General features: G+C 58.2%; 1 protein-coding gene across 4 annotated transcripts; it reads left to right on the top strand.

Annotated features, from left to right (window-relative positions):
* The first annotated feature begins 112 nt into the window (after positions 1–112).
* On the top strand, positions 113–27,251 carry RCC2 (regulator of chromosome condensation 2). 4 transcript variants are annotated; one of them, XM_045859274.1, is made up of 13 exons: positions 113–352; positions 4,942–5,227; positions 9,978–10,071; positions 13,042–13,185; positions 15,839–15,970; positions 16,340–16,428; positions 17,735–17,849; positions 19,787–19,953; positions 20,962–21,142; positions 21,391–21,496; positions 22,320–22,392; positions 24,073–24,150; positions 24,825–27,251. In XM_045859274.1, the coding sequence occupies exons 2-13, from the start codon at positions 4,949–4,951 to the stop codon at positions 24,927–24,929; spliced, it is 1,563 nt and encodes a 520-aa protein (XP_045715230.1). In that variant the 5' UTR covers positions 113–352; positions 4,942–4,948; the 3' UTR covers positions 24,930–27,251. The 4 variants fall into 4 exon arrangements, with proteins under 4 accessions (XP_045715230.1, XP_045715229.1, XP_045715231.1 ...); XM_045859273.1 differs by lacking the exon at positions 113–352 and adding an exon at positions 3,649–3,790; XM_045859275.1 differs by lacking the exon at positions 113–352 and adding an exon at positions 3,834–3,897.

Genomic DNA, 27,251 nt, shown 5'->3' with positions numbered 1-27,251 from the left:
GTGGCCAAGCTGAATAGCATTCCATTTCTGGGAGGGACCTTAACAGTGGCCTTATCTAACTTGATACCCGGACTTTTACTGAACACCAGAAGAGGCCAGATAGCCCGGCTGCAGGTCCCCGTGATGGCAGGCTGGCGGTTGGGACCCACATTTCCGCAGTTCTGTGTGTGAAGTGCTTATAACACAGGGCCAGCCGCCTAGAAAGCGCCTGAGAAATCTCCTCCGCCTTCTCTCCCTCCTCCTGCTCCGGTTCTGCACCAAACTGGTCTTTCCCCAGAGAAGCTCGTGAATCAGAGAGAGATACAACGCAGAGCACGTTTCGGAGGAGGAAGTGTTACTTCCAGTTTGCCTGGTAGGTGCGCCTCCCCAGGTAACATTCGTTACATAAGCCGCAGCGTGACACACCTAGCCCACGAATGTCTGCAGCACACCCAGGTCAGCTCAGAAAGCCATGCTGGCTTTCCCTGGGAGAGAACGGTGGTGTGGACTTGAGGCACGGAGTTGCAAAATTCACTTCTGTCATCTGACAGGTAGGGCCAGTTCTTGGGCGCTATCCCCAACGCGCTGTTCCACTGCCGCGCCGCCGCCTCAAGAAAAACCAGTTTTCGGAGCACCACACCTAGGATCATGTGATGCAATCTGATATTAGCGTCTCATTGCATCAGTGTTTCTGACGCATGTGTTTTTACGCTGGCAAAAAGGTTTATAATGGGGAAGGAGAGAAAAAAAAAAAAAGAAAAAGCCTTGCTGGATGAAATCTAAAGGCACTGTCGGTAGCTACTGTTCCTAATTGGCCTCACAGGGTGTTTGGAGGGTAAACACCCAGCCAAGCTCCGCGGCTCGGCAAGTGTCAGCATGCCGTCTCCTGAAGGGGCCCTGATGGCGTATTTGGTGGCAAATTCTTTTCTGGTCGGTTCCATTTGTATTTTATATCAAAGCATCAAGGTTTAATCTCCTAAATCTCTTTTTTTAATAATTAGAAGTTTGTGGGGTTTTTAAAGATTTTATTTATTTATTTTTAGAGAGGGAAGGGAGGGAGAGAGAGAGAGAGAGAGAGAGAGAGAGAAACATCAATGTGCGGTTGCTGGGGGTCATGGCCTGCAACCCAGGCATGTGCCCTGACTGGGAATCGAACCTGTGACACTTTGAATCGCAGCCTGCGCTCAATCCACTGAGCTACGCCAGCCAGGGCTAGAAGTTTTTTTGTGAATGACTGATTTTAGAGAAGGGGAGGGAAAATGAGAAACATCGATCCACTGTTCCCCTTCAAGCATTCACTGGTTGATTCTTGGACATGCCCTGACCAGGGGTCAAACACACAACCTTGATGTATCGGGATAATGCTTTAACCAACTGAGCTACCCGGCCAGGGCTCCTAAATCCCTTTTAATGCAGGCCTGTTAAGAAGAGGCTTTCAAAGAGAGCTTCTCCATATCTCAACCTTTATTAACATCTCATGTCTCAAGTTCTTTTATTCCATACGTGAGTGCTCTTGGCTCCCTGGATGCATAGATTTTTGACTTTGTTCAAATACTTCAGATCTGTACCTTGTGGTTTCGCTGTCTTCCTTTAGACGTTTGTTGCCTCCTCAATGTTGTTCTGTGCTGTCATGATTAAGGAATGAATTGCAAAAATCCTAGAACTCTCTCCATCCTCAGAAAGTTGCCGAAAGAAGGAACTTCCTTGTACAGAATGGCTAAGAAAAAAGAAAGCAGATAAAAATCTTTGGTAGGAGCCCTAGCTGGTGTGGCTCAATGGATTGAGCACTGGCCTGAGAACCAAAGGGCCACTGGTTCGATTCTCAGTCAGGGCGCATGCCTGGGTTGTGGGCCAGGTCTCCAGTAGTGGGGTGCACGAGTGGAACCACACATTGATATTCCTCTCCCTTCACTCTGTCCAAAAATAAATAAATAAAATCTCAAAAAAAACTTTGGTAGGAGACCAAGTGATTTTGAGATCCTAATACAGGAGGGGAGACCATAGCTCAAAACAAGGATCTCCTAGCAAAAAAATCAATCCTTAATGTGTCTTAAGAGGCTCTCTATAAGTTAGCCCTTGCCTACTTCTTCAGTTCTAGCCATATGGCTCTTCTTACCCAGCCCCAAAGGCTACTCCCTAAAGGCATGCCTCTCAAGACCCCTGGCCTCTGTCCCCTCTCCTTTTAACTGCCCTGGAATAGTCTTCCTACCCCAGTTCATCTGGTGGGTGTCATCCATCCTGTATGTCAGCTCAGCTTTCCACAGGGATGCCTTCCCTGACCCCAGAATAGAGAGAGTCTCCTTGCTGTGATGGTCCTATAAAGCATCACTTTGCAGTGCTTATGTAGGGGAGGGAAAAGCTTTCCTTGACCCTCTCAGAGTCTCTAGCTGAGTCTGAAAATTATACTAACAAAGGCAAACTCACAGGAGAAAAGAGTACACATGTATTTTATTTTTTAAAAAGATTTTATTTATTTATTTTTAGAGAGAGGGGAAGGGAGGGAGAAAGAGAGAGAAGCATCCATGTGTGGTTGCCTCTCACTTGCTCCCCTGCTGGGCACCGGGGCCCACAACCCAGGCACGTGCCCTGACTGGGAATTGACCCAGCGACCCTTTGCTTCCCAGTCTGGCACTCAATCCACTGAGCCACACCAGCCAGGGCTACAAATGTATTTTAATGTAAGTGTTATGTGACAGAGGAGGCTTCGTAAAGAAATGAAGACCCCAAGAAACATACCTGTGTGTTTTTCTGCGGAAGACTGGACAGAGTGGAGGACTAGGGTAGGTTAAGGAGCAGGAGGAAAGTGTCTATACGGCGGAAACTTATCGGGGCCTGTGTATTGGGATTCTTCCTTGTGTCCCTTGGTCTCCTGATACCAGCAGGAGACCTGTCACGGGAGGGTTTTATGGCCTATTTCAGAGAAGAAGGCCTGGGTGTGGGGGTGGGTGGTCACTTTCTCAAAACTCCTTCAGCTTAAAATAAATATGCCAAGGTGCCATGAACCCGTCACTCACCACACGTGTAATTACGTAAGTGTCCACCTTTCCAACTAGACCTTGCATTCCACTAGGGTAGAAATCTTGTCCTCTAGGTCCGCACCCCCAGCACTTAGCACTGTGTGTCTTGCGCGGACCGGAGGCTCACTAAATATTTGTCAAAAGAAGGAAATTTCCATTAAAACTAGCTTTCAGGGCATCCTAGGCCTCCAAGTTGATTACATTAATTAGCAAACCTTTTCGTAATACTATCCTGTAACAGCACCTTACTACATACTGGGGACCCTTCCACAGACCAAATATATATATATAACGTCTTCTCTCTGTACAGAACAAAATTATTCAAACTGTATTCGTGCTTCATTCCAATCACTCAATTAGGGCACGTCGCTTGTTGGCGGAGGCGTGAGCAAAGTATTTTCCAGCTAGTGTCCTCAGGTGACCTGTCTAGACGTGTCCGGTGGGGGGAAAAACAATCTAACATTCTTCTAAACTCCAAAGAAATTTCTGACGCTCAGGACGCTGTGCGTAGAAGGCCCAAGGCGCACTGCGCGGGGCCTGTGAAACGCGCAGGAAGTGGGAGTGAAGTCTGGTGGCGTGGCTCTGGCCAGGTTCGGGTGGGCAGAGGCGTCCCTCGGGTGCGGGCCGGGCCGGGCCGCCGCCGGGGTCCGCCAGCCGGCAGGGGGCGCGCGCGCCCCGGGACCCGCGCTGTCGGGCCAGCCGCGCGATCGCTTGCCACCCGGCCGCACAAGTGTTTCTGTTTTGTGTTGTAGCATTTGTTCTGGAAGCCTGTATTTACATTTTAAGTGTATCTGGTGAGTGGGTTGGAGCCCTCATCTGGGCTGGGCGGGGGGAGCCCTTGGGTTCGTCTTTTAGTTTCTCCTCTTCCTTTTTCTTTCCGGATTCTCATCACTCCAACCAGGTAGGGACTGAAAATCAAAATCGGCAATGATCAGTTTGCGGGATCTGGGAAAGTTTTTTTTTTTCCATTTTTTTTTAAAGGAGAAAAGGTAAAAAAAAAAAAACCAACCTGAGGAAGGGGGGTTGGGGGACTGAATGAATAAAAAGGGGAAGGAAGGCGGATCCACGTGGTTTAATCCGAGACAGACAGAGATCCCATTGTTCAAAATCAATAAAAAAAAAAAAAAAAAAAGGGCGAAAGCGCAGGGACGCTGGGGGGAAAGTAGACGCGGAGCAGGGCACTTTCTAGCCGGGGTCCGAGTGATCGGCTCGGCCTCACCTTCGGGAAAGAACCGGGAGAGTTGGGCACCATTAAAGTTTTTATTTTTCGTGTCTGTGCGAGCAGGTGTTTGGGGTCGGGGGCCTGCTTCATTTGCCCCCCCGTCCCCCGCTCGTCGGGGGCAGCCCACCCAGAGGGATTCGGATAATTAGAGCTGGAGGTCGGAACCCCCAGGCTGGGGCGGAATTCGGGACTCGGGGTGGGGGTTGGTGGCGCGGAGAGAATAACATTTAACTGAGCGAGCTTGGGGAGGGGGCGCTTAGACAAAAGCAGCAGGTGGGGTGACTGGGGAGAGGGGAGTCCATTCACCATCGGAGCTGCCAAAGAAGGATCTTTAAAGTGTCCTGAAGCCTTCTCTAATTAGGACATACGGGATCGGAGGCTTCTTTTTTCTTTCCCTTTACTTTTTTGGGGACCAGGCTGCAATTGTGATGCGATGTAGGCAAACCTAACTTGAGGATGGGCCAGGGTCTCCATTTTTTTTTCTTTCTCTCACCGGATTGCATTTGGGGACCTGGGCCACCGTGCGGGATTCCCCGGAGGAGGCGCGCCGGGCCCGGGAGGGGCGCGATTTCCTCCCGGCTCACCCCCTCTCCGCCCACCCCGCGGCCGCCACTTTGGGGAGGGCAGGGGAGGAAGTGGAGGCCGGTGGCTCCGCTGCGCTCCCCTCCCCCCGCGCAGTTTATAACCCGTCCATTGTGCGCCGCTGCCCCGTGTCTCCTCCAGCGCGACCATGCCCAGGAAGAAGGCGGCGGCGGCTTGGGAGGAGCCGAGCTCCGGCAACGGCACGGCCCGCGCCGGGCCCAGGAAGCGCGGCGGCCCGGCCGGCAGGAAGCGTGAGCGGCCCGAGCGGTGCAGCAGCAGCAGCGGTGGTGGCAGCAGCGGCGACGAGGACGGCCTAGATCTCGACGGGGCACCTGGTGGGGGCAAGCGCGCGGCGCGGCCGGCGGCGACCAAAGCGGGCGGCGCAGCGGTGGTCATCACCGAGCCGGAGCACACCAAGGAGCGCGTCGTGAGTGCGGGGCCTGAGGGCAGGGGGTTGAGGCCCGTAGCGCGCCACAGCGCGCGTCCTGGCCCGGGGTGGCGGGGCTGGCACAGGCCGCGGGCTGAATCATCATCGCCGCTGCACAACAAAAGGGCGCGGGGTGGGCGCGGGCCAGAGACAGGCGGTCGGCGGCCTATCCGACCCCGCGTCGCCCGCCCGCGCGGCAGTTGATCCTAGGGGCGCGCTCCCCCGGCCCCCGGCGGGGGAGGGGCGTCCGGAGCCCGCGCCCGCCCGCGCTAGGGGGTCATGGCCCCGCCCCCGGCGCCGCTCGAGCCTACTGCCTCCTCCTCCCCTCCCCCTCCCACTCCGGGAAGGGAGACTTGTGCAAGTTGTCTTTGGCCGGAGCAGGGGGTGCACACACGGGGCGTGACGCCCTGTGCCCTTGGCCTCCCCTGGCCTCCTGCGCCGGCGGTCCACCCGGGTGCTGCAGGGGACGGGGTCTCCCGCGCGCTGCGGGGAGCGGCGGTTTGCGCCGCGGCTTTGAGGTTCCCGCCGCCTCGGCTCCGGAGCCCCGGGGGGGCGGGGCCTGGCGGCTGCCGCGCATGCCCCTTACAGCCCTGCACTGTCTCGCGCCGCCGGGGAGCCGGGGGCGGCCGGCGCCAGCGCGGGGTGCGAGGGCGCATGCTCCGGAGAGTCCTCCCCACTGGAGATCGAGAAGCCCCCGGCTGAGAGGTGTTTGGGCTTTGTTAACGGCTTAAGGTCCGAAGGCGTGGGTGCTAGGTGAGAGCTCTGAGTAGCACCCTACACGCCCCCTCCGCCCAAGCCCAGGCAAGAAGCATCTCCCATGTTCTAAGTGGACTTGAATTTACTCAGTACAGTTGGGTCTTAAGATCGTGAGCATCTCAACTTACGTGCCTCAAACCCCTGCAGAGCCAAAAGTCTTAACCTGGGTTCTGTGATCCTCCAAAGCTACAAGTTCAGTGTGGGATGAGTGTTTAGGAGAGGGTCAGAGCTTTCACCAGATTCTCATGTGATCCCAGGAGAGTAAGAACTTCCACTTAGGTTCTAGAATCCGACCTCTGGAGAGGTCTGGTTCTCTCCCTGAAGGGTGTGGAATGGTTAACAGCATCAGAGTGCTTTCTTCCAGAGGAACGCTGGCAATGTTTAAATGCTTAAAAATCATGCATTTCTCCATCCGCTTTGTAGATGAGGAAACTGGAGCACAAGAGTTTTAAGAGCCCAGCCCTCCATCACGTGGGGCTGGGTTTCCACATGGGCCTAGGTGTTTTCTGATGCCATCCTCACGCCCCTGCACCCTGCTCCTGTGAAAATGCTGGCTGACTGCCCTCACAGTCAAAGGATCACCACCCCAGAGAGAGGAGCGGGGTGGAAGGGGAGCCCATGTCACCGAAATGTCTTATCTAGGGTGGGGACTAGACCAGTGCTAGGGAGACGGCCAGTGTCCTGAGACATTGAGCACAGGAACTGAGGAAATGTTCTCCTTGGACCAGCACGGTCCGCAGCGTGAGGCTCCAGGTGCCTGCCCTGCGGTCACTGTGTGGTGGGGCTAGAGCCCTGAACAGAAAGGGCAGGTGCGCCCCGCCTCCGCTGTGCTCTCTCTCCTGGGAGGGGACAGTCGCCCCGGGAGAGCACTGAGTCTTGTTGTCAGGAAGTGAGGCTCTTACCCAATGCTGGGATTCACCCGAGAAGAAAGTCGCACACAGAGAGAGCAAAGGGGCTCCAGGCTCCCCGCCGGCAGGTGCACAGCTGCGGGTCTGACGGGAATGTCACTGCTACTAGTCTGACTGGGGAGACACAGCTGTCCAGTGCAGCTTAAGGTGGCTTTACATTTACTTCTTGTGTCTTTTAAGTTCCCGAGAGATGTATACATGGGGATATATCCCCATGTATACGTCCCTTCCCATACCCCCTTAAAAAACAAAGGGGCTGTTAAGCGATTTCCTTTGCACTGGTCAGAATGCCGTCCTGGGCTCAGGAGAGTGAAGTTGAAGTTTCAACAGTGCTTTTTTTTATGCCTCGTGGAAGTGCGTACACCGAGTTAGAAGTTTTTATTAGCATCCATTGAGTTTTGTCCAGGGTCAAGGCCAGGCCTGTACTGCTTCATTGCCATTCCATAGGTCTGGGTCAGCACTGCCCCGGTCCTGCATGACCCTTCTGCCCAGAATCCCTGGCTGCAGCTGCCTGGATTCCAAAGGAGACACAAGGTCTCTGCCTCTTAAGGGGCCCTGGGGACCCTGCCTGCTGCCCCAGGCTGACAGCAGTCCCTGGCTTGTCTCAGAAAGAGGCTTTTACCCAGAAATTCGCAAATCCTGCCACCGTTCAGGGCTGCGTGGAGGAGCTTTGTGAGAGCGCAGTTGCCAGGAGCTTATCTGACGCCAAGTTGCCTTTGGTTAGGCCCAGAGCTGCAGGTGCTGCCCTTGTGAGAGGGGAGCCCCAGGCACTTGGATAGTTGGGGAGCAGGGCTGCCTGGAGTAAACCGTGTGCACTTCCAACAAACACTCTTACCTCAGTCTCAGAAAATGCCCTCTCCAGGGTCCTGGGGTTTGTGGTGGCTCTGTCACATGAGCACACTCTGGTGGCCTGGGGTTGACGAGTCCCAGTATCCTCTGAACTTAGTGACCTTGTAGGTAAAGCAAGCAAGCAGCCTGGGCTCGGTCCTAGAAAACGGGCGAGTGCCACGAGCTGTTCAGGTCTATGTAGTTTTTCCAGTGTTGGGTGGCTGAGGTTTTGTGGACCCTGAAACACATCTCCCATCTGAAAGGGCCAAATAAATATACCGAGCTTAAAGTCTGTCTGAGTTGAAAGCCCACTAGGGAATTTGTCGTTGTTGCTATTTCTGTGAATGGTCTCCCCTCTGCCCAGAGCAGCAGCCTTCTAAGTGGATACAAGTTAAAGGTTCAGGCTCATAAACATGCTCCTTACACTTGGGCAATGATTCAAAACTTGCTTTGGACCAGAAACCCCATTGTGTTGATTGAAGAAGGCAGTGCTTTCTTCTGCTGGGGTGGTTCATCTCTGCCCAGCTTACGGGACTGGGGTTGTCGGGAGGCAGCAAGGTGAGGGGACCCTCATTTATCTTGCTGGGGAGACTTCTTCCAGCTTCTCTCGCCTTTAGGCACATGCGGTGTCACAGACACTCGAGTTTATCCAGCAAGAATCTCTTGGCGCATCAAGTAAAGGCTGGGTCCCACCTGGGAGGGTCTCACAGCCTCGAGGGTCTCATTGCTGCAGGGTGTCTGGATAGATCCGCCAGGCACCCGGGGTCTCTGCGACCTGGGGCCGGGGCAGTTCTGACAGAGAGGGACTTGGGCTGTGATTTCAGGGGCGTTAGTGGTTCTCTTTACTCTGGTCTTTTATTTCATAGAAGATAGAGGAAAGGATCGAATTTCGGAGAAGTGGGAGTTAAGTAGTTTGCAGCAGATGGGTGCACAGATAAAATAGCACTGAGGAGTCACCTCCCCCCCTCGCAGGTGTGAGGAGCTAAGGCCCAGGACACCGGAACCTGAGCGAGATAACAGGTCACACCCTCCCTAGGAATCAGACCACTGTCCCCGCCGTAGACTCAGGTTACCGAGGTTCCCCAGAAATACCTAGTGTCAGAAAGGTTGGGGTTTTGTGTAAATGCTTAGCTGGCTTGCCGGTGTCCACCAGCCCTTGACCACTGATGCAGATGCGGCATCTCCAGGTCGCAGAGGAGACCCTCCCTGCGGCAGCCGACCGCGCTGGCGGACTGTTTGCTGCGGTGACGGCATCTCTGTGTCCTGTGGTTAACAGTGAGTGCTGCACATGGCACCCGGGAGCCTTCTGCCCTCCTGGGGTGGGGGGAGGGGGTTGGAGGGGGGACTGCCTGGCCTGCGGTGCTCTCCTCCTGGGGCCCCTTCCCACTGTTCTCTGGCCTGACAGACAGCTCATCCCACGGTGCCTTCGTTCCTTCCTGTGTCTGCTGCCCCCCTCCACGCAGCCCTGGGGAACAGGAGAGAGCAAGTCAGTGACACGGCAGAGCCTCGGGGCCACTCCTCCCACGGGGACCTCGACAGAACCCGCTGGCTGCCATTCGTCTGCAGCAGAGCGTGCCAGCCAGGCCCGCCGGTTAAACAAAGAAGGGGAGATAGATAAGCAGGGGAAACTGGGCTCCCGTTCAAGTAACCCGAGTCTGGGTTCTGGAGGGATGGACTGGCCCCCGACAGAGGCCATCCTCTCAATTATTCAGGTGCAGCCAGGTCCCTCTCCGTCCCTGGCTGTGTGTCCCCCCTTCGCACGCCGACTGCCCGCGGAGTCCTGTAGACAGACCAGCTCCCAGCCACGGAAATGTGGCCGAGCCAGGCGAGCACGGCGGGACCCGTACTGTGGGGGGCGCCGGCAATGCCAGGTTCGGGTCACACGGAGGTCCCCAGGCAATGGAACCCTTGATAGTGAAACGAAGATGTGTTCACCTTACAAAGGACGCACCCTGTTGCCAAAGTGTCCCGCCAGGGCAGCCGCCGTGCAGAGGGGGGCGGAGGGGTATGTCTCTTGGCTCTGAGTTTTGCAGAAGACACTCGAAAGAGAAACGAAAGGATGACCAGGAGCCTGGGGCAGCGTTGGGGTTGGCGCACCGACGCGGGCTGGCCAGGTGGTGAGCCGCCCGGGCTTCTGTCCACTGGCGGCAGTGTTGATAGTGTCTTGTTCTTGTTTCCTGCCGTTGTTGGGCAGACTTAGGAAGCGGGAAGCAGCATTGGAGGCTAATTCCTCTTCCCCCTCTCTCTTGTCTCTGCAGAAACTTGAAGGGTCTAAATGCAAAGGGCAGCTTTTGATTTTTGGGGCCACCAACTGGGACTTGATTGGTCGGAAAGAAGTGCCTAAACAGCAAGGTATGAGAAGCAGTTCTAAAAATGTGAGAAGCTACTATTTCTTGCGTGCTTCCTAGGTGTTTGCTGTAGTTTGGTGACCATCCGCCAGGTAAGTGGTCTCTTCGTTTACAAGAATGTTCAGAGAGGCCAAGCCACTTTCCCGAGGCCACACAGCCACTCTAGGGATGGCACTAGATTCGAACCCTGGTCTTCTGTGAGTCCCACCTCACAGTTCTGCTTTAAAAAGAACAAATTCCTTTAAGATTAAACTGAAAAATATGAATAACAGCCTCAAATAAAACATCGACAGCTTTTTCCCATCCTCCTTCTCACGGCACTTGGTTTTTTTGAAATGAAGCTGCTCCCGTGGGGTATCAGAATGTCCTGGACATTTGTCACATGTCACACTGTTAGAACTTCCAAAGAGTCCACGTTTCTTTGCAAGCTGCCAAGGTGTTGCAGCAGCCGGTTTGACAGTTGAGTGGAGGGCGCGGAGAAGCCCTGAGAAGGAATGTTGGTCCCCAAACGCTGCTTTTAGAAAAGGGGTCTCTTTCCCCGGGAGAATACCAGCCCGGCGCAGAGAGGCGAGGTTGGCGCAGTGCCACGTTTTATGGCTCCTGAATTTCGTTTGGAAAGAGTCCCAAAGTCCTTTTTTACGGCATTGCCCAGGGAGCAGGTATTTGCACCCTGACAGCCCGGTGCCTCGAGACGCGGAGATCACCTCATTCCACGAAGACGCAGGAGTCTGGGCGCTCGCTCGGGGTCCGGCCGAACCAGCCGTGGGTCCGAGCCATTTTCTCCTGCCGTGGAAAGTGCCCAGACTTGGGGCCCAAGTGCCCCTCGCTGTTGGTGTCCCCCGAGGGAATCTGTCCTGTTGTGTGGTGACCCAAGTCTGCCAGTCCTGGGCACAAGTGGCATCTTTTCTCACGTTCTTCACACTAGTGGCCCACTCCCAGTTGCAGACACTCGGCCCGGAAAGGGGGGAGTAAGTTCCGGTGGGACGCGGGCGGCAGAGCCTGGGTTGCCGCCTGCGGGTGCAGGACGAGGCGCGGGAGGTCGGGAAGCCGCCGTGTGGGTTGCAAACGGCTCCCGAGCTGTCAGCGAGGGGACGCCGCCCTCACTGGGCTCCTCGACGAGCAACCCCTGCTGTCTCCCTCCCAGTTCTGCTTGCCCGGTTTTCTTCCTTCTGAAGGAAGTTTTATGTAGTTTTTAAAAAAATTTAAAAAGCATTTTAAGATATTTTTCAGTGCTCCGAGACCTCGCACTGTAGACGGAAAGGAAGGGGAGGTAGGACTTGTTTTCCCACGGGTGCCAGGCCTAGAGGGGAGGACAGTTTTGCCCCTTGGCCCACTCTTCCCCGGTGTCCTGCCCTTCGTGGGGACAGGGAGAGCTGCTGGGGACACGGCACCGTGGATCTTGTCAAGTCAGCGGCAGGGAGCCGAGCTCATTCTCAGGATCGCCGCGGGGATGCCTGCCCCCTCCCTCTCTGCTTGGGGCCAGGCCTGGTGACCGTCGGGAGTTCATGACCGCCGGCCACTTCCTGGGACTCGGGTCACTGCCAGCCAGGGTTCCTTGGCCAGGCTGGGTCAGCTGTGGCCCCCGTGGCATCTCCACGGTTGGTCCCCCGGTGTCGTGTCCTTGACGAAGGTGACACATGGTGCGTGCACTTGGGGTTTGGTGCCGTGCCACCTCTTGCTGCACCTTCAGGGTACACAGGCCATGGGGCTCTCTGCAAGCTTTAGGGTGGCCCATGAAGGCTGTCCTCTCTGGTTTGCTCCAGCCGCCCCGGGCGTCACTGGTTTTTCTTCGCCCCTTTTAGTAGTAGGGGAGTGTGTTCAGGTGAAGCTCAGGGCTGTCGCTGTGTGACCTTGTGAGTTGGGAGTTCTTGCTCCCAAGCGAGAGGGCACGAGTGGCGCCCTCTGCCGGTGGGGCACAGGCAGGGTGGGGCCTGACACTGAACAATTGCACAGATACTTTCCTGTGGCGCCAGGAGCCTGGTGGAGAAATCAGCCTTTCCCTCAGTCCCCATGTCCGGACCAACCTGACATGGTTGGTTTGGCAGGGGCTGGCATTTCGTAACAGTCACCAGAGGCCCCCAGACGAGTTCAAGTTTCTGTCCTCGAGAGTCCCAGGTTGAAAACACTGAGCAAAACATTGGCCACGCCCCTTTCACTCACAGGGTGAAGTGGGGATTTTGAAGGGGGTAGCTCTTTCTTCGTCCCTCCCGCACGCCCGCCAGTGTTACTGACAGTGCTTCCCGTGTGCCAGGCGCTGGCGAGGCCCCAGTGGCCGGTGCAGAGTGGGAAGGCACATGAGTTCAGTGGGGTAAGTGCTGTCTGTGGCAGGACTCACAGGGCGCTGGTGTGTGGGGAGTGACGAGGTCAAGGGGATGTGGCGGGGAGGGCTTCCCCAGAGGAGGGGGTGCTTGACCCGAGGTTTGCAGAATGAGCAGGTGGCAGGGAAGGGTTCTGCAGGGAAGTGAATACGTGGGTAAAGGCCAGGGGTTGTGACCTGGACAACACAAAGGGACCCCCGAGAAGGGAGCAAACCCACGGTGGGGGGTGGGTTTGGCGGGGAGCAGAGGGCCTGGGAGGCGCAAGGAGGGCAGGTTGGGGTGTAGGGTGGGATGCTCAGAGTCACGCCGAGGGCCTCCTGGCTGCAGCACGGCTGCTGGGACGGCGGGAAAAGCGAGGGAGATACCAGGTCCACTGCCGGCTCTTCTGGGTTGGCCCCCACCCCACAGGGCCGCAGGTGAGCATGCTCAGTGGCCGCTACACGTGCACCCGCGGTGCCCATGTGGCCACCGGCCAGGTCTGCACCAGCTCAGGAGCAAGGGGCAATGTGCTGGAGGTGCCGACTTCTCAGGTGGCACCCCAAGGACCCTTGCAGTTGTACCGTGGGAGAGTGGACCCTGGGTGCCTGGTGACACTTGTGCATGCTCTTCACGTGCTTGTCACTGCGGGTGTTAGATCTGTGTTCTTCTCTTTGCAGCTGCCTACCGCAATCTCGGTCAGAACCTGTGGGGACCCCACAGATATGGGTGCCTGTCGGGGGTCCGGGTGCGGACGGTGGTTTCGGGGTCCTGCGCTGCCCACAGCCTCCTCATCACCACGGAAGGGAAGCTGTGGAGCTGGGGTGAGTACGAGCCGGCCGAGGGCTGCAGCGACTCCTGCAGCCAGGCACCCGCGGGGCTGACATCCCCTCTGCATGTTCTCCGCCGCGGGGACCCGCGGTGCGCGGCCTGTTTCCTCTTCCTGATTCCTCACGGGTCCCACCTGCACCCTACGGCTGCGCCGCTGCTTCCTCTGTTTAGTCTTCCCGCGGCCCCTGAATTTCTGGATGCTCCTCCTTGAAGCAGCCCTTTCCTGACCATTCTGACTGAATCTGCGTCTTCCCGGTACTGGGGTGCCTGCAGCTGAATTCCTGTTTGAGGCCTGCTGTCGCCCCAGCAGACCGTCAGTCCCCCCTCCCTCCTCCTCCCTCCTTGTTTTGCAACCCAGCGACGCAAGACCTCTGTTCTTGCCGCGTTAAGTGCCACCCACTTGCACAGCAGCCACGTCAAGACAGCGGCCCCCGCGTCTCTGCAGTCTCTGCCTCTGGGGACTGCACCGGGATGTGTGGCTGCTGGCCTCTTCCGTCCCTTTCTCACTGTATGTGTCCCCGGGCGGCGTGCTTCTTCCGGGTGGATTGGCTCTCCTTGCTGCTGGGTGTCCTCGCCTGGGTACTCGGTGCCTCCCTGCCCTGGCCCTGCCGCTCTGCTCCACTTCAGGGCCCCCGGCGAGGGCTCGAGCGCGCTGCCGCCTGTCACCCCTCCTGGGTCACTGATCCAGCCACCGACCAGGCCCCATTCTTTCCTGCGCCCGTCTGGCGGCCCCTGGACGGCCTCCCCTGGTGTGCCGGCTTCTGTCCCTGCCCCCCGTTTCTGTCCTGTAGCCGTCGGGCTTTTAGTTCACGTGACTGCATTTTCATCTGGGTCTGTGTGAACCTTTTTTTTTCTTTTCTTTTCTTTTTTCTTTTTTTTGCTGCTGTAACGACGTTCAACTATATTAACATCTGTTCTCCCTGCACTGCTAATTTCGTCATTCGGTTGAAAAAAAGCTAACAAGTCTGTCTGGCCCAGATCTGTGCCTCTCAGACTCCTGACACATGCCGGCATCGCCTCGGTTTTCATCTCCCCCCTGCTGGCACCCCTCCCGCCTCGCGTCCCCGCGCTGAGCGCGCGGGCCGTGTCAGTCTGCCGCTTTAAACACCACCTTCCCGCTCTCTCTACTGAATCTCCCTTACGTGGTGCTTCTAAAAATGTCCCCTCCGCTGACCCTGTGGGCAGGGAGTGTCTCTATAAACTGTCCACTTGCCCCGGCCCTGGGCAGAGGTGTGTCCCCGTGAGCAGACGTGGTGCCAGCAGCGAGGGGCGACGTGCCAGTGGGGTGTCACGGAGCCACTGCTGGTCGGTCACCCCAAGGCGAGGGGCCCTGCCCGCTGCCTGGGAGCCCTGGCGCTCTACCGCACGTCCCTCCCCGGGGTCCACCCCTGCCAGCCAGTTGGCCCCGAGCCCCATCCTGCACTTGTCCTGCGTTTGAAGTGCCTTTTGCGGGGAGCTTGGGCAGCTCCGTCAGCAGCTTCTGTCTTCCCGTCCTGCTGGGGGGCCGAGGTCAAAGTTCGTGGCCAAATGTGGTTTTCTGAAGGTAACCGGTGGCCAGTAACTTCCTCCTCAGGCCCGCTCCAGGATGACTGGCCCTCATCCTCGTAGCTCTGCTCTTGTTTCCCATGACCTAAAGGTCAAGTTCATTGTTGAGGATGGGCGTGAGCCTCCGCCACCCTTCCCCAAATTGCTCTGACTTTGCGGCCCTGTAAAACCTCCCTGAGTCTCCAGAATCATTGAGCAGCAAGTGAGGTTTTCCTCCCCGACCTGCCACTGGCCCGCTGGGCGGGTTTGTTTGGAGCCGTTGCAGCCGGTGTGGAAAACGGGGGGAGGTTCGGGAGCACCCAGGCTCCTCCTGGCCCACACGACTCACCATGTTTGCGGTGGGGCTTGGCGTCCGGGGTCGCCGCCTCAGGCCTCCCTGCCGCGGGGCCCCCCCCAAAGCCAGCGCAGCTCCAGAGGGGGGGCTCGTGTTCAGCGTGGGCCCAGCATTTGTCCATCGCTGGGGCCCACGCAGCTGGGGGTCCCATGAAGGGTGGTCCCGAGGAGGCGGGGTTGGCCCTGTGGGGTGACCTCCGTTTACAGGGTGGGTGAAAGGAAGAGAAGTGACGGGCAGAGGCCAGACGGGCCCCAGTAGATAGATGCCCAGAGCACGGAGGCCGTCAGACCTGGGAGGCAGGTCTCGAAATGGCTCTGTCTAAAACCACATCTTGTAGCGAGGGGACAGCTGTCAGGTGGGGCCTTGAGGCGTTGGGCCTGAGTTTCCGTGAGCACTTGAGCTTGTGTGTGACATCAGGCCGAACAGAGCGTCCCCCCATTTTCCGGGGAGCAGAGAGCGAAGGGAGGTGCTCGCGTGGTCCTCACTGCCGCCCCAGCAAAGGGGCCCAGGGAGTTGACTGAGGCCGCGGATGGCTGTGGCGGAGACATCCCTGCGGAGTGTCGCCCCCGGTCCCCCAGCCCCACTCGGCAGGCCTCAGAAGGCTGGCCGCCGCCGAAGACACTGGAGCCCCCCTGCCCCTCCCTGGCTGTCGCGTTGGGAGGGCACCTGGGAGACCGGACCTGCTTCTGCGGGGCGTTCCGCGTGCCCCACGCAGCCGCTCTGGCCGCTCTCTGTCCTCCCCACTTCATCCTGCTCTTGCCCCGCAGGTCGCAATGAGAAGGGGCAGCTTGGACACGGCGACACCAAGAGAGTGGAAGCCCCCAGGCTCATTGAGGGTCTCAGCCACGAGGTGATTGTGTCGGCAGCCTGTGGGCGGAACCACACCCTGGCCTTGACGGGTAAGGGATGGCTGGTGTCTGTGATGGTCGCTGTGGCGAGAGGTCAGGTGGTCCTCTTTGGGTGGGGGGCGGGGCAGAGATGCCCCTGTGACCCTTGGTCCCCATCAGAAAGATGCCCCCGAGAGGCCGGGCGGGTGCATCTGGGAGGCGCAGGGGGCCTCACCCACCGGCGGCGGCGGCCAGGGTTGTGCCCTGTGAAATGGTTTTGCTCTGAGCCACCCGCTCCGCCCACCACCTTTTGGAATACTGTCTCGCTTGCATTCTTCCTGGTAAAGGAGCTGTTTTTATTACTTGGGAGCCTTTGATTCCAGGTCTAGTTCAGAGCCCTCAGCATTGTTTTCCCTTTGTGGTATCATTCTTTCCTTCTAGAAACGGGCTCCGTGTTTGCGTTTGGGGAGAACAAGATGGGGCAGCTGGGCCTGGGCAACCAGACGGACGCCGTCCCGAGCCCCGCACAGGTACCGCGCCCCCCTCCGCCCCGCCAGCCTGTGGTGCTCGCCTGTCCGGGGTGGGAGCGTGGGTTCCTCTTGACTCCTCCAGAGCCTAGATGCTTTGAGCGGAATTCTGTGCTGTGGTCTCTAAAGCAGGTGTGATGCGTGTCTGCCGTTGAAAAAATGCCCACAAAGCAGAGTTTCTTTCTGAATGAAATAACTTGTTACAGAGGCCTCGTCTGAAGCCTGTTCTGTCCCAGAGAAAGGAGGAGATGTCGTATGGCTGTCACTCATCTTTATCAGCCAACAGTTGCCTGCTGCCAGGTGCCTGGCACACAAACAGGAATGAGTCGGAGGGGTGGGACTTACACCGAAAACATGAACCAATACCAGGCAGCGGGATGCTGACGAGTGGCTGACTGGTGGTTTAATGATGGAGGGACTCGGGTTCCTTGGCCTCCTCGAAAAGAGGCCGGGGCCGGGCCGGGCTGTGGTTTGTAGGATTTCTGAAGCCTCGCTGTTGCGGCAGCTGTGTGCTCCTCAGCAGGATGGCAGGCAGGGTGTCCAGAGACTCCCGCCTCAAGGGGACAGGGCCTGAAGTCTCCACCCCGTTCCCCCAGCTCCAGCCCCGATCTGCCCCCACCCCGTACCCCCAGTCCGGTGCAGATCTCCCCACTGTCACTTCGTTCCCCCCACTTGTCACGGGCTTTCCCAGACGCAGCTGGGGTGCAGTAAGGAGCACGTTTTCTAAGTGCTCTCTGAGATCCGTTTTCAAATCCCGTGTGCAGTTACTCGGGGCCTTCGCTGGCTTCTCTGCCTTCTAGTTGTGAACCAGTCTGTTCCTTGTTCAGACCGTCGGCCAAGTATCTCTGCAGAGGTAACGGAGAGTGTCCAGTGGATGGTTTCGCTGGTTGGCAGTAACACTTACAAAGGCTTTGCTTCGAAACGTGGGGGCTGAGCTGGTGACTAGAGCGAGGTTCGAGGGCTGTGGTGGTGAGCTTCCCTTGTCTCCCACGCTCACATCCACGCCAGTCAGCGGACTTCTCGGCCTTCACGGGGCACTGGGCTGTGTGAGGTCCAGTGCCGGCTGTTCTGAGAGAGTCACAGAGACCTGGGCCGCTACTTACCTGGCTTTGAACTTGACTCCAGTGGGAATGTACGGGTCCCCAGGGTGTTTTTTCACATAGATCCTAAGCGTTTGCCTTCAGAACGGTTGAGCCCATTACATTTCTCTTGCAGCCCAGTAATTGTTTCAGCACGAACCAGAGAGGTAGAGACTTCTTAATCAACCTTTTAAACCCGTGTCTGAAAGTGTCCTGTCTTTTCTTTTCAGATAATGTACAACGGCCAGCCAATTACCAAAATGGCCTGTGGGGCTGAGTTCAGTATGATAATGGATTGCAAAGGAAACCTCTATTCCTTTGGGTGCCCTGAATACGGCCAGCTGGGTACGGAAGTATATCTTTTTTCAAAAGCTCTGTGAGCTAACTGTATATTTAGAACCAGGAGTCAATGTGGGGCTGCACACGTGTCAGGAATGTGGGTAATTGATCGCAGATAATGGCCCTGGTCCCTTAAGTGGATCTCACCGTCCGTGGAACAGCATGTCCTAACTCACAGGGCTGGGGGGCTGTTTGTTACAATGACTCGCCTTAAAGAACAAGGGCCCCAGTCCGACAGAAGACGCTTTATTCTGATTTGGGAGTTCATAGATATGTACAAGGATTTCAAAGGGGAAAAGTGGGGACCAAACCACCCTCATTAGTTCCATGTTGAAAGATGGGCTTTTATGGAGAGTGAGGAAGGGACGCGAGTTTCGGGCTGCTCTGGAAGCCCCGGCCTGGGCGATCGTGTGCGGGACACACCCGTGGAGCCCCATGCATGAGCGGCTGGGAGCCCGTCCCATTTTCATCCCCAGACGGAGTGTGCTCGCCTAAAAACACGTACCTGACAGCTAGCTCACTGAGTGAAAATGGAAAGCCCGGGAGGCAGGCTGCGCTGCTTCTCAGGATGTCTCTCCATCCTGATCTCACAGGGTCTCCATTTTCTTTTCCCATCTGACACTGAAGTGTTTTTCCCCTTCCTGGCGCCTTCCCCACTCCGTCCCCCCGCCCCCCGCCCCCCAGCCCCTTCTGAGTGGGAGGCAAGGCGTGGGCGCCCTCTGCTGGCTCCCTGCTGCATGCCGCTCGGGTCCTCGCCCCCGGATCTGGGATGCTGGGGCTCCGCGTCATCCCAGCAGGCGGATGGAAAGGCTGCATAAATAGAAGGAGGAGCGTCTCGCTGGCCTTAGACTTCAGGGAACAGTGACTCGGTGGAACTAAATATACCTCAAGTCAGACGTGAATAAGAAAGAACGGCCCCTTACGCACATGCAGTGCTGGTTGCCAGGGAGTTGCCAGAGACCGTTGGGGGAAGCGTTTCCATGGCCACAGGCCCACATGCGGTCCCCAGCCCCGAGCCAAACACCAGAAGGGCGTTCTGGTCTCCTTCCGGAGCCGAGCGCGGCCCCTCTGCCGCCTGCGGCCGCCCCAGATCTGCACAGAAGCGGCTTGTCGCAGCCCGTTGGTTTTCCTCCAGGGGGAGCCCGGCGAAGTCGGCGTAAGCGTCTGACGTCATTACCGTGTGCCAGCCCCCATTTACGTGCTTTGTACAGCCCCCCGCTTCCTAGTCGGTCCCCATTGACACGTGTTGAGAAACTGGCTTGCTTCATAGCTATAGAATCGGCTTTTATATATCTATAGAGTCAGTTATTCAGTTGTTCTTAAGTTGCCAGATTGCAAACCTGTTTTTAATCTCATTGTCCAATCCAGAGCTCTCCCTTTTGGAACTGGAACGTGAATGTGACCTTGGAGGAGCGTATCACCAGCTCTCCAACCCCCCCATCCCCCATCACAGTGTACCTCCTGGGGCAGGCAGGGCAAAGACGGGAATGTGCCAGTTAACTATTCTGCCAGCCATAATGCTCCATGTGGGTTACTGGTAAAGCCTAAAAAGACAGGTCTGGGGGGGTGTGGCGAACTCTTTGGACCATCTTGGGCCCCCCCCCACCCCGTTCAGGGGCTCCTTGAGGGGCCCTCAAGGGGACACAGACCGTTCCTCTGGACCAGCACCTTCCACCTTTGTAGCCGGCAGCCCACGGTGAGAAGTGCACTCACGTTGCAGCTGGATCTGAACATAGAAACACACACACAGTAAGGCCCTTATTGTAGGCCACATCCTTGGGTGTTTCTCGGTGCGTTTTAAAAACAACTGAGTAACTGGTTTCAACCCACTGAACGGGTTTCATGGCCCCGACTGGGCTGTGCCTCAGCTTGGAGAAGGCTGCCGGGTTGATAGAGGGCCCCTGGGCCGTGGCTGCCGCTGACCCCGGGCTCTGGCACCACAGGACACAACTCGGACGGGAAATTCATCGCCCGGGCGCAGCGGATAGAGTACGACTGCGAGCTGGTGCCCCGGCGCGTGGCCATCTTCATCGAGAAGACGAAGGACGGGCAGATTCTGCCGGTCCCCAACGTGGTTGTGCGGGACGTGGCCTGTGGCGCTAACCACACGGTGAGTCCCGAGTGCCCTTGACGCTTTCTTCCTGCCTCCTAAGAGTGCCCTCCTTGGGGTGTGGGCTTACATGCCATTTTCTGCTTTGCTTCTGTCCAGGAGAACGTCACGGGCGTCCCTCTGGGTGGGTGGACAGTGTCCTGTAGGGAGGTGCTGACTAGTTTTCGTAAATTGTTTTTCAACGATCAAAGTGGTTTCCTTGAGGTCACTTCAGGTAGATGGCAGCGCACTTTGTGCACAAACAGTCTTGATCTCAGCTGCCTCCTGGCAGCTGCTTTACTGAGAATGCCCGTGTGTTGGCCCTTTTCTCTGCTGAAAGAGCGCGAGGCTGGGAGTCCAGAGACCAGGCTGGTGCCCCGGGGGCTGCTGTGCGGCCGGGGGACCTCGGGCACAACTCCATCCCGGGCGTGTCTCCCTCCCGGTCTGGTGAGCAGGAGCTCCGACTGGGAGGTTTCCGTCGTTAAAGTCTGGACACAGCCTCGTCAGGTTGTCCTGATACGTTGTGTTTCACGTGATTCGGATGTTAAACACTGAAGATGCTGTGAAGAAAAGAATATTTTGAATTGTTGGGACGTCCATGTGCTCGCTGCACCAAGGACCAGGGGGGTCGCCTGCACATACGGGCTGAGGAGTCTAAAGAAAATCATGGCAGGAGGCCTGCCTGGTCCTTCCTGCAGGTCGGTCAGTGTCGTCGGGAAACAGACGTGTCCCTCTGCTTCGGAGATGTAGCCCCCTTCTGGTGGGGGAAGGGAAAGACTTGTGGCTTAAATACGAACAAAACGTAGTGTCCCTGGCACAGTAGATGGCATGGTCCTCGTGCTGCTGCTGCTGCTCCTGTTCCTGTCGCCTCCCCCACCTGCACAGGCAGGTGACGGGACACAGTCTCTTCCATGTTTCGGGCCCTCTGCCCTTAGCCACTGCACCAGGTTCTCTGGAACAGAAGTGAGGCTGCTTGCCACCCCTCCTGCCGGCAGGCCTGTCCCCGACCCTGTGTTGTCTCTCCCGCAGCTGGTCCTCGACTCCCAGAAGCGTGTCTTCTCCTGGGGCTTCGGCGGCTACGGCCGGCTGGGCCACGCCGAGCAGAAGGACGAGATGGTGCCCCGCCTGGTGAAGCTGTTTGACTTCCCCGGGCGCGGGGCGTCCCAGATCTACGCCGGCTACACCTGCTCCTTTGCCGTCAGTGAAGTGGGTGAGTGAGGCGGTCTCCCTCCGCTGCAGAGGCATGCCCTGGTGCCCCGTGGAAGCCACGGCGTTGTCTGTTCCTGCTCCCGGGGCCTTGATTTTGTTGGCTGCTCCCCGGTGTCCTTTTGAGCACAACTCTGCTTTGTCACTGGTACCGGGTGTCTCGCATGGTGGTCCCAGCCCTGTTGTCTGTCTCGTTGGTGTTGCCGGAGGTGCGAACTGAGCTCACGGGGGCCTGTGATTGTCTTTCTCCAGGCGGTCTGTTTTTCTGGGGGGCCACCAACACGTCCCGAGAGTCTACCATGTACCCGAAGGCCGTGCAGGACCTCTGTGGCTGGAGAATCCGGAGCCTGGCTTGTGGGTATGTGGCAGCGGCTCCTGGGGGGCAGGACGTCTGTCCCCCTCCCGGGGGTGTTGAATGTACCGGGGGGCCTGCCCTTGAGGGGGTTCTGCTGTCCATCAGAGCATCGGGTGGACTGAACCCCGAGTCCTAGAGGGGAGGGCTGTGCTTGGCCGGGGGGCGGCAGGTCCTGGAGCAGATGACTCGATTCCCTGCCTCCAGGGAAAGTCCCTTGGAAGGTGTTTGTTCCTCGGACATTTGGTGCGCTCTGCTCGTGGTACAGGTTCAAAGTTACATTTAGATTTGGGGACACGTGGTGGGGTTTTAGCAGCTCTGACACGCTGGTAAGAAATCGGAGACCGTGATTGTCAGATCAGTTTGCTGAAGAGTTCCCAGCCAGGTTGTGGGTGGGGGGCAGCATCAGTGGGGGGGGGGGGGCTTTCATCTGCGGCAGCCTCTAGTCCTGCCCAAATAATTGTGAGGTTCCACCCCCTTTGGAAGGAGTTCCGAGTTGTCCCGATTTGGCCTTCTTTTGCCAATGTGTTCACTCAAAGGGGACTACCCCACCCCCACCCCCCGAGAGCCCTAGAACCCCGTGCAGAGGTGAGGCAGGCGGGTCGGGGTTCCGTGGGAGGCTCTGCAGTTTGGGCCCCCCGAGGGTTCCGGGGAAGCCCGGCAGCCCCCTGCTCTGCGTTGCCAGGAAGTGAGAGCACGGTGGAGCTTGAGTGGCCGCGCTTGGGTTTGAAGCCAGCACGTCCCACCACCACGTTCTCGAGCTGGTGGCTGGGTCGGGGACGGGGCCCGGGCTGCCGGCCATCTGCTGACCGCCTCCGCCTGTTTGCAGGAAGAGCAGCATCATCGTGGCCGCGGACGAGAGCACGATCAGCTGGGGCCCGTCACCGACCTTCGGGGAGCTGGTAAGCTGGCCCCTGCGCCCCAAGAGGCAGCCCAGTTGGGGGGCTCCCTGAGACCGAGCCCTGAAAATACGTGGACTGGAGAAAACGGCCCTTTTCCCTGTTGTGTTAGGGCCCGTCACAGTCCCTAGCCTCTGAGCACCTCCATGCTGCGCCGTCAGATGCAGTCGACCCTTGGGCGGCGCAGGTCCACGCACACGCAGACTCGTTCAGTCGGCTGACCTGCACGGCCCAGACCTGTGTAAGGTCTGAGCCATGTAACCCCACAGGCGGGACCCGCAGGTGCGGGGAGCCGACTATTGACATGCAGACTGTCAGCTTTGGGGTAGACTGGTCCCCAGTCCCCTCTCCCCACATCATTTGAGGGCCAGCCATAATTGTGAACGTCCTTTGTGTCCACATAGTGACACGGGAATCGGGAAGGATTGGGTCTCGTGCCCTCTGCGCTTTGTAAACTGTGGGTGTGGCCCTAGGGTGACAGGGAAGACCGGGGCCCCCTTGCCCCCTCTCCGGGAGGGCCTGAGCGAGCAGAGCAAAGTGTGTTCCCTGCTTTTCCTCAGTTACTTGGGCACCTAACACTGGTGCTCAGTTTCTCACACGCACTTGGCCTTCCCCAGCCACGTGCCTCTGCTCGGGTTCTGCTGCGTGGGCAGCCCAGCTGCTCCCCCAGACGGACAGCGTGGCTGGGGCTTGCCCCAGCGGCCCGCCTGTCCTGCCCATGGTTTGACCCTCGGCTTGGCTCCTGTGTGTCCTGCTGGGAACACAGTCCGTCTCTCGCCCCGCCTGTCTCCTCCTGTCTCGGACGGGGGCCGTTGGCATCATGGAGACGAGGGAAAAAGGGAGGGGCCCCTCGAGCCGTCTCCAGGACGGCTGGGCTGGACGTGCCTTTTCCTGGGCGCTGAGCCTGGCAGCTCCGGAGGGGCCCCATTGGGCCTGAGAACCGGGTCCAGTTTCAGTGGGGTGTTCTTAGGGAAGGGGCCTCTCAGAAACACAGACGGAGAATCAACTTTAAAACTGGAGGGGAAAGAGAGGGACTCAGGGCCGCCTCTCGGCACTCACTGTTGGGGGAGGCACGGGGCGGGGCCCGGGGTCACGTGGAGCTGGGGAGGGCGGTCCCTCCTCACCTGCCCTGTGTGTCCCTCGGTTAGAGCTGAGCTGCGCGGGGGTCTGCCGGCTTCGAAATCACCCATCTCCCTGCCTGTGACCTGCCCCGGCCCCTCCCCCCAGCAGTCCCTGACCAATCCCTTTCGTCCCTGGTCGGGTGAAGGTGGCATCATCACTGATAACGGGTGGTGGGCAGGTGGACGGGTGGTGGGCAGGTAGACGGCCAGCCTTCCTTGTGACCTTGTGGCCCTGAAGGGCAGTGGCTTCCTGGGCTCACGATGGTGTTTTCTCACCAGTGAGACGTCCCCAAAGGTACCTGTAACCACAGAAATCCCCAGGGGTTACAGGTGAGCCTGTGTCCTGCTCAAGTGAAGAAATAGTCATGTGTTGGCAGCACATTTTGGGGGTGAATATTGCTCCCCCGGCCTGGCCCCTCGTGTCTGAGGGCAGCAGGGCCCAGTCACAGAGAGGCGCCGGGCTCTGGCTCCGGTCAGCGGGGGTCCTTCGTCCCCCCCCTCCGGCCCGTGTCACTGTGACCCCCAGACCTGTTGTGAGCGCCTTCTCCGCTTACCTCGCCAGGGCTACGGGGACCACAAGCCCAAGTCTTCCACTGCAGCCCAGGAGGTGAAGACGCTCGACGGCATTTTCACGGAGCAGGTGAGCCGGGACCTCTGCGCTGCCGGGGAGAACACGCGCCCATTCGCACCTCACCGCCCGTGTCTCTGGTCTCCGCGTGCGCCGCCTCCGTGTCCCGATGCGTGGCGGCCGTCCACGGCATGCAGAGGCATGCTGGCCGGGCCCCGTTGTCCTCCTCCCCTGGACGACGCTGTCCCCGGGACCCCCTCTCGCGCCGGCCTCGCGGCTGTCCCCGAGACCGCACACCCTCAGGCCGGGGGTAGGTGGTGGGGTGAGGCCCCTTCTCTGCCGATAGGTCTGCCAGGCCGCCGGCTCTGTCTGCCGAGACGCAGGCAGTGTGTGTGTGCCCTCCCACGAGGCAGAGTTGTGGTCCAGAGAGGCGGAGGAAACGGGGCGGGACCCGCGTGTCCCCGCTGGTCCCTGCGGACAGTGGGCGTGGAAGTCCTCCTGGGTGGGCTCCCTCCATGTCCTCCCTGAGGCAGCTGGGGCGTGCTGGCGGCAGGGGGGTTGGTGACGGGCGCACAAGAGTAGTTGCTTTTGTAAAGGGTTTTCATGCATTTTCATGCGTCCTCCATGTTTTCCGTACTGACCCAGTTTGCCCGCCCAGCTGGCTGGTGCCCCGTCTGCTCCAAACCCAGTGTGACATGCTGCCTGTGTGCCGCAGTGTCACACGCAACCCTGATCTGTCCCCCCAGGTTGCCATGGGCTACTCACACTCCCTGGTGATAGCGAGAGATGAAAGCGAAACCGAGAAGGAGAAGATCAAGAAACTGCCAGAGTATAACCCCCGCACCCTCTGATTGCCCGGAGTCCCCCACTCCACACCTCGCGGCAGCTGTCATCCCCACGTGCACTGGGACGGGAAGTCAGACGAGGCATTGAAACAAGCGGAAGTTGACTGAAGGTGCATTTTTGTTAGACTCCCTGAGGTTCCGTTTTATAAGTGGTTCAACGTCAACTACCTTTTCTGTATGCTTTCCAAAGTGTTTTTCTTCTCTTGATGTTTAATTAAAATATTTGCTCATAGTTGACTTACCATTCCTACAAGAGGCAGAAACTTTGAGCAATCTAGGTTTTTTTGGGGTTTTTTTTTTTTGTTTTTTGTTTTTTTTTTACATTTCTCTCCACCTGCTTCCTGAGGATACTTCTCGAAACTCCCCTTTCCGATCGCAGTCAGCATTGTGGTCCGAGTGGGTGCGGCCTGGGACAGCAGTCCCTGTTGACTCATAAAAAACGTCCGTTATGGGAGCTGGCAGCATTATTGGCAAAGAGGGTCCCTGGTGGTCCGTCTCTATCCAAAATCACACCCACGTGCTTTTCGGGGGCATCTGGGTCGCTTCCTTCCCGCCTCTTCCTGCAGACCGGCCGAGGCCGGCCGTGGTTCCCTTCTCCCGTGGCTGCTCGTGAGCCCCGCCCACCGCCTTGTGGCTGCACCGTTAATAGAACCTGCCGTCTCCCCCCTGGTGGGGGCTGGGGGCATGTGTTTAGCCATTTATATCTATTTTGTCTGTAAACGAAGTCCCAGCGAAAATCAGGTGACCGTGGAACCAGCGGCGGGGGGTCAGGGGGTGCAGTCGTGGGACAGTGTACCTGGTTCAGGACCCGGTTCTAGGGTTCCTGTGAGGAGCTGGGGCCGCCTCGCCAGCACTCGCCATCAGAGATTGATCAGCCAGCAGTAAAAAGTGCATTCTGGAGTCCTTTCGAAGAAGGACCAGCCCTTAAGTACCAGCCTTGATCGCCTTGTGCTTCTGTTTTTATTACCCCCACCCCCACCCCCGGGTCCGGCTTGGAACAGCCCGGTCTGCTTCCGAGACTCGGGCTCCAGTTCCGCCGTCCCGGCTCTGCAGTCCCGTGTGCTTGGCCATGGTACCAAATAGTCGGGATGACGACGTCCCCCTTCCCCGCGTGTCAGCGCAGATGCTGGGACCGCCGCCGCCCGGCTGCCCGCCAAGTGCCCTGTGCCCGAGCTCGCCCCCGGTGTCCCGCTGCTCTGCGTGCGTTACGAGGTGCCTTTCCCGGAACCCTCCTCTCGCTTGGACCCAAGAGAGGCAACAGCTCTGGCTGGGGCTCTTGGTTCCGAGATGGTCTGGACTGGTTTGGGTGCTTTAAATAGACGTTTTAGTTCAGTGGTGCTTCTGGGGAGAAGGGGGTAGGACTTCAGTGTGAGGCTTGGGTGGATGGGAAAGTTCAATATTGGTCTTTTATTACTTTTTTGCTTTGCTGTTGTTACCATTTGTCACTGTCTTGATGTTAAAATGCCAAAAATGATCTAGTTGTTGCTTTTTTTTTTTCCCTACCCGTCCCCCGGTCCTCCTCGCAGTGGCTTCTGCCTGGGCAGGGCTTGTCGTGGCGGCGGTCTCTGTTCTGGCCAGTGGGGAGGCCGCACGTGAGGGGACCAGCCCGTATCTGAGACTTAGTCTGACTCCACGCTCGTCTCCGCTGCCCTGTGTTCAGTCGATAGTCCAGGGGAGAAGCTTCTGCCGTTTCAGAGCTTCTGCTAAACTGACCCGGTTTGTCCAAATCACCCCTAAGCCACCGTCTCCAGCTCAAGCTCCCGCACGTGGACCCCGCTTCCCCGGACGAGGCTCTCCCGGAGTGGGGTTGGGTGCCCGTGCTCCCTGTCCCCCCGCACAGCACCCCTCTGGGGCCGTGCGGTCGCCGAGCGAGTGCTGGGAGCAGGAGCCGCCCTCAGCCACGCGGGGCTCGGGTCTTCCAGTGGACTGACAGTCTGCAGCCCGCCGCCAGCCGATGCTGGAGCCCGTGCCAGGGACTGCAGCGGGAAAGGGGTGCAGCTGCCCTTTCTCTCCCACAATCACTCCTTTTGGCTTAGAGTTTTAAAACGAACTTCCCGCTGGGCGAGCTCCTGCAGAACGAGGAGCTGCGGGGGGTGGGTCCTGCACCCCAGGAGAAGGGGACGGAGTGACTGGAGCTGAGAGGGGCGTCGGCCGTGCCTTCCAGCTCAGGAGGAATTTGGAAGGAGGAGGCTTAGAGTGAAGGGGGACCTGAGAGGAGGTCGTGGTTTGGTCGAAAGGTGCCTGGTTTAGTGCTGTAATTGTCTTATTTTTTTTATATATATTTCTTGGAGTAAACATTTTAAATAAACGACATCATTGTTTACTCTG

This window comes from Phyllostomus hastatus, unplaced genomic scaffold (assembly GCF_019186645.2).
Source record: "Phyllostomus hastatus isolate PE091 unplaced genomic scaffold, TTU_PhHast_1.1 phas_scaffold_182, whole genome shotgun sequence".
Lineage (NCBI taxonomy): Eukaryota > Metazoa > Chordata > Mammalia > Chiroptera > Phyllostomidae > Phyllostomus > Phyllostomus hastatus.
Note: the sequence above shows the minus strand (reverse complement) of the source record. Positions and strands in the feature narration are given on the sequence as shown.

What these genes read in the sequence shown, in the direction of transcription:
- RCC2 (XM_045859274.1), top strand. Translation starts at nt 4,949, where the DNA reads ATGCCCAGGAAGAAGGCGGCGGCGGCTTGGGAGGAGCCGAGCTCCGGC. An exon ending in AGGGAAGCTGTGGAGCTGGG is followed by an intron (nt 13,186 to 15,838) that starts GTGAGTACGAGC and finishes CTTGCCCCGCAG; the next exon opens with GTCGCAATGAGAAGGGGCAG. An exon ending in CCCTGAATACGGCCAGCTGG is followed by an intron (nt 17,850 to 19,786) that starts GTACGGAAGTAT and finishes CTGGCACCACAG; the next exon opens with GACACAACTCGGACGGGAAA.